Source organism: Morone saxatilis, unplaced genomic scaffold, assembly GCF_004916995.1.
Source record: "Morone saxatilis isolate NCDOM2014 unplaced genomic scaffold, NCSU_SB_2.0 Contig4, whole genome shotgun sequence".
NCBI lineage: Eukaryota > Metazoa > Chordata > Actinopteri > Moronidae > Morone > Morone saxatilis.
The window spans coordinates 7,238,675-7,249,265 of record NW_023339984.1 but is presented as its reverse complement, the minus strand read 5'-3'; the positions used below and the strand labels follow the sequence as shown (position 1 = coordinate 7,249,265).

General features: G+C 40.7%; 1 protein-coding gene across 1 annotated transcript in view; it reads right to left on the bottom strand.

Moving 5' to 3' along the window:
- Positions 1–1,526: 1,526 nt before the first annotated feature.
- Positions 1,527–10,591, bottom strand: part of ccdc149a (coiled-coil domain containing 149a) — a 14,718-nt gene continuing 5,653 nt past the window's right edge. The window contains exons 7-12 of the mRNA XM_035675631.1: positions 10,125–10,197; positions 9,865–9,949; positions 9,015–9,159; positions 8,750–8,826; positions 4,181–4,282; positions 1,527–2,716 (exon numbers count right to left, since the gene is read on the bottom strand). Coding sequence (XP_035531524.1) covers positions 2,190–2,716; positions 4,181–4,282; positions 8,750–8,826; positions 9,015–9,159; positions 9,865–9,949; positions 10,125–10,197 — 1,009 coding nt within the window. The 3' untranslated portion in view covers positions 1,527–2,189. The remainder of the gene's footprint in view (positions 2,717–4,180; positions 4,283–8,749; positions 8,827–9,014; positions 9,160–9,864; positions 9,950–10,124; positions 10,198–10,591) is intronic.

The window sequence follows — 10,591 nt, the reverse complement described above, 5'->3', positions numbered from 1 at the left end:
CTAAAGGATGGACACAGATAAAAAAAATATTGTCAACTTCAATCCATGTCACACGTCTAACCGCCCCGCAAGAGCAGCCGATATGGCTTCCCTGAATCAGACAATGCATCTCACAACTTTCCTTTCTGACAGACATGCAAAGCTCTCGAATTACTTTAAGGCATTCATACGCATGCAAAAATAAAAAAACTGGTCAACAACTTTATAAGGAACCCAATGGCAAGCTGGTATCATCTTGCAATTTCAATTGTATTAGTTCAGATTCCATCTGGTTTATAAACTTAACAAACTCCTTGAAAAAAAAAAAAAAGAAAAAAAAAAGGCTAGCTGCAGTGTGCCAAATCAGCTGCCTGGCACAGGGCCGACGCTGGGTACACACCATGGCTGCCTAGCTCGAATTCTTTCTCTCTCCTCGCCTCTATTTTGTGTCAGAGATTAAAAATAGCAAGTGGCCTTCTGCAGAATAAGCAGTTCATGGATTCTGGCTTTGACGCTGTGTTTGCCTGGAGAGGCCAGCTGTCACCTGCATGCAGGAAGAGGAGGCCTCACCACTGATTCTCAATACACAGTGGACTTTGGCTGCGAGACAAAACGGGCGTGTCTACGCATCCATTTTACAGTGCTGGAAAACTCTTAGGGTCATTAACTTTGTTTTTTTTTTAAATCATACAATCATACTGAGGCGCTTACTGTGCGTGTCTTAGTATATTTATGTACCTTCTTTGGACACAAACACAATCCTAGACAGTGAAAAATTATGTAAAATAATCTCATAAATGGACAATAAATCTTTCTAAAAATTGATATGTTAATTCGACTGAAAATAGAATTTGAAAATTTATTTGATTTTAGACAACTCAATGTAGATTTGTGATGCCGGAACAATTCTCTCCCAAGGCTGGAAAGAAGAGAATCAAGTTAAGCTCCTCTAATCTGTAAAACAATCAGAAGACTGAGGCTGCTGCATTTAGAATTAATGAGAGACTAACCTTGTGAACACTTAGAAATTAGTCAGAGCGATTTTCTGTGGATATGGGCTCATTTTCTGGTTCAGAACATTACTATCAGACGAACCTCATTTGTGTGTGAAAGCTCAAGCAAATATTACACCAAGTTCACAAAGTCAGCCTCTGTGTCAGAGTGGAAGTTTTGATCAGACAAAGTTCCTGCTTGTGTGGTTTCTAGCTTAAGGCAGGAGCTGATACAAATATCAATCAAAAGCTTTCAATGTTACTAGACCAGTTGGTCCCAGCCTTTTTTGTCAGACATGTCAGATGAACTCAAATACCCCTTCGTTGACTCCACATGTCATAGTCCAAACATTTTAGTATTTAGGTCAGTTTGGTCAAGTCTGCATGTGTACTACTGCCACGTGCTACCACTAATGTAGTATTGGGCTACTTTTAGCTACCTATTTTAACCATATGCATTCATTTTAGCTAACACTTGCAACCATTAATCCCTTACTTTTACTGCACAGATATATTTTTTAAAGATAAAGACCAACTTAAAAACAAGTCACATTGCAGGTTTACGTATTTATATTTATAAATATCAGTAAATACTTCCACATATAAGGCACATTAAGTCTCATCCGAATATCAACTTATAAATGAGGAAAAATATAAACTGACTGATTAGTAACATTCACCCTTACAAATGAATAAACATCAATAGAATCTCTTATATTAACATTATTAATTTACATCTATGTACAACACATTCATTACATGTTTTGGTAAGCCAATTTGAACCTCTATGAGACTAACAACAAAATGCAGCACTCAATTTATTGGCATCCCTTAGGAAGAAGAAGAAAGCAAACAATTGGGATTTATCTCATCGCAGGGGAAAGGAAGAAGGGAATATGGGGCGCAGGAGTTGAGGTTGCCATTTTTGTTATTTTCCCAGCTAATTTTTTTTTCCTGTAGGGCAACTCCATTGATTTCAAGATTGTCTGTTCCTGCGCAGCAACAAGCCTGTCTACATGCAAAGTGCACGTCCGGCTCTGTCAACGGTGGCTGGAAAAGAGTTTTCTGTTTTATTGACTAAAACAGAGTTGAAAAGGGAGTTAGTGAGCAGTGGCTACGCTGTGAGAATGCAACTTGGGATCATTAATGCAACTATCAATAAGGACGGCAAGGAAGAGTATTTAAATAAGCTTTTTAAGTCTCTCAGTGATGTTCAGATCATGCCAAGTTGTCACTATGACAGGTGTCACACTCTGCAGTACTCGGCACTTTTGTGGCCTGGTTCTCTGGAATTGATACTGAGGCTTCTATATGTTCAGGTACATCATTAGACCCATTGTCACAGGGCTGATGACCCACCTCTGAATGATTAACAGAGGCTTGATTAATTGGAAGCCATGGATGGTCTGATTCGGTAGACGCAGAGACACCTAGCGCCAGAGCTGCCTCTTCTCCTTCCTCTACCGTGGAACCCAGTTCTCCATCTTCAACTCCCTCTTCCTCGTGCCCCGCCTCTTCCACAGGACTTCGCCCCTCCTCCAGCTCTAAGGCAGCTCGATCTTCCGTCAGGGTCACGATTTCTCCCCCTCTCCTGTCAATCCCATTCGTCTCCACCCCCACTAGAGGCTCCAGGCTGTTGAGCAGTGCAGGTGCGTCTTCCCCGCTGACGCCATCTGTGCCAAGGTTGCTGCCAGCGGTGTGGCATTCCCACAATGACTCATGTGAACTTCTGCCGTCTGACACAACTGGGAGAGGGAAGATGAGACAACTGGTCATTTTAATTACTCACTTGATCTGAAGCCATAGTTAAATCAGAAAACAAGTACTTTTGCCCTGTTCTGTTCCTCTGAAAGAGTTACGCTGCAAGCAACAATCATACCTAAGACTACAACTACATCACCTTCTTCTTTGGGCTCAAGTGAACAATTATATTTGTTATTCTACTGACTATAGTGAAAATCTTTAAATTACCTATTTTGTTTGACCAACATCTGAAAGCCCAATTTTATTTAATTTTTAATAATGTAAAACAGAGAAAAGCAGCAATTCCTCACATTGTGAAGCTGGAACCAGAAAATATCTGGCATTTTTGCCTGATATTTATCAACTCAGATATATTAAATATGAATAGATTATCAAAATTGTTGCAGACACATTTTCTGTATATTGACTAATCGATTGATCGACTAATCATTTTGGCTCTACTAACACTAATACCGAACTCTAGCTCGAGTTAGGGTAATAAAGAATATATTATTAATTATTATAAAGTATAAAGAATTGAAATGACAGTTGACAGAAAACACGAGGACATAAAGAGATAAAAGGTCCATAGTTCAGCCCAATCTACACACTTTGCAGTTATATCTTAGACTGACACAGTAGTCCAAGATGCTAAAAAGCCCTGTAAAAAGGAACTTGAATCAAAAAAGCTATGTTGATTCTCAGGGGCAGACAGCTATGTTCAGTACCTATTTGTACACGTGGGGCTGCACTAACACACTATGAAGAAAACCAGATGAACAGCCAGTATAAACTAAGTATGCTAACAAACCAACGCCTATAATATAATACTTTCCTCTTTTGGAGTTGGACCACTGTGCCAATGTAGAAAGTTATTTCAATTACTTATGTGACTGAAGTGCTTCCATGGCAACAGGCTAAATATAGCAGCAGTGCCCCAGACAAGGGGACGCAAGACAAGTGCGACACCCCGCATCTCGGCAATAGCAACAGCTTAGTTCTGCTTCTTCGCCAAAATATGCTCTCACTTTGGGGATTACTGACCCATATTTGTGGATGTGCAGGCAAAAAGGTTAAAGACTGCACATAGAGTCCCAGCCACCTCCTCTCCCATGCACGCACACATGAAAAAAACACGCAAGAAGAAAGCAACATTACTTGAACTGGCATCCATATTTATGGCCCCCCATCCCCCATCCCCTTTCAAGGGGAACACGGCAGAAGTTTCTGAATGTCAGCGGGCGAGAATTTGCTTCACATTTCCAAAATGCCATGGCATTTGGGCAGCTTGCACCAATGAAAAGCAGAGAGGAGTGGAGGCGGGAAGGGAAAGGACTTAAGGGTTAAACATGGAAGATGGCAAGGAGTGTTTAGCACGCAGTGGCTAATTGCAGTGTTTATGCCGTTAGCTGTGGGTGCTCTTATCAATGGCTGGAGAAGCCAGTTGTACACAATTACGCACTCACCTTTGGGTGGCTGCACTCTGGGATGCATGTTTGGGTAAGATGTGGCATGTGTTGGATGAAGCTCCGGTTGAAGGTTTTCATTCAGTGTGATGTCTCGTGTCCCTGTGAGACCACCAGGAAGAAACAGACACTGTTAATGTCACATCCAAATGACAACGAAAAGACAGTGAGTGGTAGTTCTGAAAGTTTGGAGCATGTCTGGATTGGATGGCGCTCATCCGAGCACATGTATGGTGCTGTGCTGTGCTGTGCTGTGCGTACTTTCACACAGCGTATATACATACACGCACGTATGCACTACAGTGCTCACAGGAAGTGGCTTCAATTCCCTGTCATCTGTCTTCATTAGTGATGGCTGCACGCCTCTTAGGCTGACACCATATGCTACTCATAGGAGACTGCGCACTATAAACCAGACATCACAAATAAACACACAAAACTGTATTCACATAGACACATGCCTACAGTCCAGCCTGTAAGTGTGCACATCAGCCTTTAACGTCACAGAAACCCTGTGAATAGGCCTGTTTCTCTGACCATTCAAGTGTGAGGCACAAAAACAAACAGAAGAATGAGAAAATGGATGACTGGGTGACACGATGCGTGAGAATCATGAATGGTGAACGGAGACCATATTGTTATTAATGCAGTCCATATTGTTATGGATGCTCAGTGTTGACACTGATTTGGGAACAGTGAGTGAGAAGGTGGGGTGTGGGCTGTTGGATCTTGAGGGTTTCTACATACAAACCGGTGGCGCCAAGAGAGGTTGGTGGTTATCTAGAAAGTTCCTTGACTTCTTTTACCAAGGCAACTGTTTCAATCATTGTTAGATTGTTTCTGCATCAAACCTCGTTACTGTTTTAGTGACATGGCTCTAGGGATGGCAATGATGGTCCACAACTTTGGTCCAGACTGAAATATCTAAAAAGCAATAAGATGGATTGCCATGCAACTTGGTACAGACATTCATGGTCCCTCTAGCGCTAAAATGAGGTTGACATTTGTGGTTTTTGCTAAAAATGTCTTAAAAACTATTGGACTACCATGAAATTTGGTACGAGCAATCCAGTCCCCTCAGGGTAAATTATCATACCTTTGGTCATCCCATGTCAAAATTTCAATTTCTCCAGGACTTTGGTTTGTGACCAAATAACTGCAAAACTAATGACATTCCCATTAGCCTCAGCTGTACTTTGTTTTAAATACTAATGAATAAATGTTAACTCTAAACAAAGATGGTGAATTTATTATGCTAAACATCAGCATGTTGGCATTGCATTTATCTTGAATTACTGCTGTACCTACCTCTCACAGAGCTACTAGCATGGAGATAGACTTGTAGTCTTGTTTCTCCTAAATTAACCTTTAATTTCAAAATGACTATTTCATATAGCCACATAAAAAAACTCAAATAAAACATTTGTCCTGAGTACATCTGACATTGTGAATTATATATTGCCATTAAGCATTCTCACTTACTGGCAACACTGCCCACAAGCGATATTAATTAATTGTATCAGTTGTAAAGAAAAATCTCTATTTAAATGTCTGTGATCTTAATATATATATTGATATATCATCATTTTTCTGACTTCGCTCACAGCTGTATTTATTTGTAAAGAAAATAACAGACTCTTTGATGTTGTACAATCATACTACCAATGTTAAAAGACAAAAGTCAGCAGTTTCCCAGAGGCAAATATCTTCTTCATTAAGCTCCGCTAGCTGGCCTGTAGCTTTTAGACTCTGCTACTTCATCCTAGTGGAGTCTTTAAGTTTTGAGAGAGAGTGGCCTTAGAGGAGTTCTGCAGGCTGCCTTTTAAAGCCAATAATAAGGTGGTGTTGGTTACTGGTATGAAGAGCAAAGCCCAGACTGAGCTCGACAGTGTGTCTCCAGGAGCCAGGCAGCACTCAGGAGGAGGTAGGAGCGACTTCCTTTAAAGCTGACTGGCAGCTGCCTGTCCAGCCGTCTAACTATCTCCCCCTCTCTGTCTCACACACACATACATCCTGTATATGTATATGCAAACATAACAGGCTCGTCTGCATTTAAGGATCATATACTCTACTCTATATCACAAATAAGGAAACATAACATGTCTGTCAAACAGTCACACGGTTAAACCCTACACTGGGATGCTGTCTAGCTCTAGGGTGACAAGGAAATGCCTTCCTCTTAACTGGAAAGAGTCTGTCAATTTTTCAAAACAGAACTATATGGGTGCCTTCTGTATCCACCTTTGTCTTCTCAATAGCTGATGCACACTGACAGGCTTTCACTTGCTGTGCTACATTTCAGCTTGCACTCATTCAGCATGGGGGGGAGGAGGTAGGGTGGACTGCAAGACTGGTGGGGATCTATCAATCACAACTTTATCTGACTCGCTGCATGGACACCATTGTTATTGTTTTTGGCTCTCTCTCATCCGGAGACAATGTAGCCACCTCTAGTGTTCTCCGGGCCTCAGGTAGGCAGCCAAGGCCCTCCATCCTATCCTGTTTGCCTTTAATATCCATCAGCCCAACTTCACATCACATCAAGGCCACAGACGCTCGCATCTCCCTCTCTATATTTCTGTCTCCCTAACTGTGGTGGACAGTGTGGTCGTCAGGCACTCTGGGCCCTCGCCTACAAATTCCCTAATAACGGCACATTCCCCTAAATGTGTTTGTAATGTGGGCAATCATTTTCAGTAATGGATGCTTGTCAGTTTTATAGCGGTGAGAATGACGGTCTCATGACAGGGCACCTCCATTCAGCCGCAGCCCCTCCACCTCTCTGTGTGGTTCATACGCGGCACAACATCTCCCTCCAGTGGGAGAAGCGGGGAGCTGTTTTCTAGGTAGACTGACTTGTCTCCTGGTTGTATTTGGAAAATCTGAAAATGTAGTTTGGGATACTACTTTTTGATACAGTTTGGATTTGGTAGTTATTTTTTTTAAATATATGTTTGCTGTTCTGAGGATGAGGTTTGTTGACAGTGGGAAGCAGTCTTAGCAGATTTGAAGCACTACTATAGACACAGTGCATGTCAAAGTATATAATTCATAAGCCTGGGTTTACTTCATATAAAAGGTATGGATATAGGTGCAAATAAAATAGTGTGGTATATATGTAATGTATATATATATGTATGTCATTTCTCTACTGTCTCACATAAAGGAAAGAGAATTATAAATAAATAAAATCAGCAGCTTCGAGAGCACATTTTACTATTCAATTTCAATCTCATATCCTAAAAAGCAGTATGTTAAATCAATTCTAATTATCTTTTCAACAACCTATATCTTGTTCGCATTTATGATTCAAATTCTCGCCAGTTAGAATCGGAACGCATTTTAAAATGAACCTGCCTTAAAAAGGTCTCTTCTGTCCTTAAGACATGCCCAACCCCCGACATTCAAAAATGGCCTTTGTGTAAAATTCAAGACAGATCTACTAGAACCAAAAGGATCAGTGTGTGATATTCAGGCAGCCTGCTTCAGTCAATGATATCATGAACAGACATATGAGCGGGTGGTCAATGGAGTCAACACATTGTAAACGGTGTGCATGAGGTGACACGCTCTCTGGGCGTCTGCCCAGATTGGTCCTGGCATGACATAGTGGAGGGCATGGATGGGCTAAGTGGGGCAGAAGGAATACATACTCCCAATTCCCACGGATACGCGGTAGGTCAAGCCTGAGACGCAGCCAGAGAGAGAGAAAGACACATTGTTATGAACATAAAACCATATCAAATGTAATTAGATAAAAAAAGAGAGAAGAAGTGAAATCAATTTAAACTAGTTTGTTAGCTGGAACATTTAGAGAAAACAACCCTGGGTTATGTTTTTTACTCATACAGAAACAAATGATAAAATGAGATTGGAGAGCAACAAAGGTGAGGCACAAAATGGTATCAAATTTCTATAACAAATTATTAATTATAAGAGGGACAGAAATGTCACGGTTTATAACGAGTTAACTGCAATTTCCTTTATGTAAACACACACAAACACACCCATAGTCACATGGTCATGTTTGCTAATGGTGTGCTACAGTTAGGTACCAACCAGGCCAAAGCAGATGGTACAGTAGTATTTGGATAGTGGATACACACAGAGGTTGAGACTGATGTCTTACTTCCCAGTGAGGTACAGTTCAGGTCCTGGCCATGTAACAACTTTATTTATATAAAAACATTTTTACCCATTTTGCCATAATTCTGTATTCTTAAAAATCAATGTGTACTTGCTGGATTATACAGAAACATTCTAAAAATCTATATAAATGTATGGTAATTGACAAATATGATTATTTTATACACAAACTAAAATAATTTATCTCACTGACAAATGACTGTGCCATTGAAACACTGTTTAATAAGAGACAATGTATTGAAATGTATCACTTGTTGTTTGTTTTCATATTCTAAAACCTGAAAGAATGACTTTGTTTCACAACTGTATTGTGTTTGGTGTTAGATTAAGTGATTTGGGGGGGGGGTCAGGATTTCAGTAATGAGACCGCAATGTACTACAGCTTAAATGTTTTAGTTTTTGGGTGAAAGATTTAACACCCACCTGGAAGGCTCCACAGTCCTGAAACCTCCAACGTCTTCAGCTTCCTTTCCAAATCTGAGACTCTGTTTCCGAGGATCCTGCAGACCAAATACTATGGGTCAGGTTACGTGGGACTGATGAACAGCACTGTTGTGTATTCGTGTGACAGAGTTCAGTGTTTGCCTTGGAGGTGGAGGAGGATTCTTGAACCAGGTAGGCAAACATTATAAGTGTGTCAGATGGATGAAGTGAAAAAGATGACCCTTGTGAAATGGAGGAGCATTACCTGTTGGTGTGCCTCTGGTGCTGGATGACCAGGTTCTTCTCGTGGATGGTCTCCAGCAGAGCCGTGGCCAGGGACTTGAGGTCGTGGATGGACTGAGGCGTTGCTGGCAGGCTGCAGCCTTGCTCTTCCAGGAGCATCTCCTGGACTAATAAGGAGAGGGAGAGGAGAGTGGGGAGAGGAAAAATACAAGTGAAGCAGACAGAGAGAGTGTGATAGGAAGGGAATGAAGAGGAGGGAGAAGGCCTTTTTTCAATTGAAGCTACATGTTTTAATGACGCCATCGACGGAAACTTGGCCTCATTTACTCAGGATATGTTTGGTACTAACCTACAACCTGCCAATAAAACTTTCACAGAACTTAAAAAATAGATAAAAGAGAGAACATGGTAATATAACAAGAGATGGGGAAAACAGCATGACAAGAGCAAGACAGAGATGGAGAGTTAGAAACAGCTGTCTACTAGGTGACACTCTCCTAACTTTAACTCCGGAACCCACTGTGCTGCTTCTGCCAGCAACTGTCAGTCATCATGGCAGGCTCATTTCCCTGCCAGTGGTGCTCTCCACCACTCAGAATACAATTAGTAACCCAGCTGGTGTCCGGACGGTGGCTTGAAGGATCGGCACAAAAATATTAAATAATGCAATGAGGCGCAGCTAGAACCAAAGAACGAAACTGATTTGTTACACTGAAGGGAGAATCGGTTGCATTTAGCTACTCTACATGCTGCAAAAGGTGACATACGATACTTTACTGCCCTTCAACACTTTCCAGATGAGCTGCTCTTTTATCTCTTTATGTCAGAGTTTAAAGAGAATTCAGAGTGAGCTGAACAGTTTGTGCTTTCACCTTGTTTGGCCGAGAGGACTCCAGTGAGGGGACTATTGTTTGATTTCCCATATGTGCTGGAGTTTTTCCTCCTCTCAAGAGCTGTCTGTGGGGAGGTAAAAACATCTTTGATGAACATTTTAAATAAAAGCAACCTCTTGTACTTTCAGTGTGCATGCATAAGAATACAAAGTTAATGAAATCAAATGAATTGCGGCAGGATTCGTAAGCCTCCAAATCAGCTTTACATTTCCATATTACTAGATGCATTTCATCTGTACCTTGTACTTCATAATGTTAGATTTCAGCAGATTCACCTCCTCTTGTAGTTGGCTGAAACGTTCATGCAAATACCTGCAGTAACGGTGATAAAAATTAGAGTCAAAGCACGTATAGAAAGATTCATGAGGTGCAGATTACATGCAAAACAAAACAGACACTAATAGTTTAAACTCAGAGAAAAATGAATATTTTGAATATGAAGGTTTCATGAAAATCCCACTGAAATAAGTTCAACAAGACATGTGCAATATTTTACACAATGTTTTGGTATTAGTACATATCGTCCCTGATGACCATTTTAACAAATTGTCAATCTTTGTTTTAGGGCAGAACAAAATTCAATGACACCATTATTGTATTAAAACAAAAAACATTACATCACTTAAACACTATGAATACAAATGAGCTCTATTTATTAGTTTCTAATCTTGGTAGAGCTCAAAGATTTAAAATATATATATATATA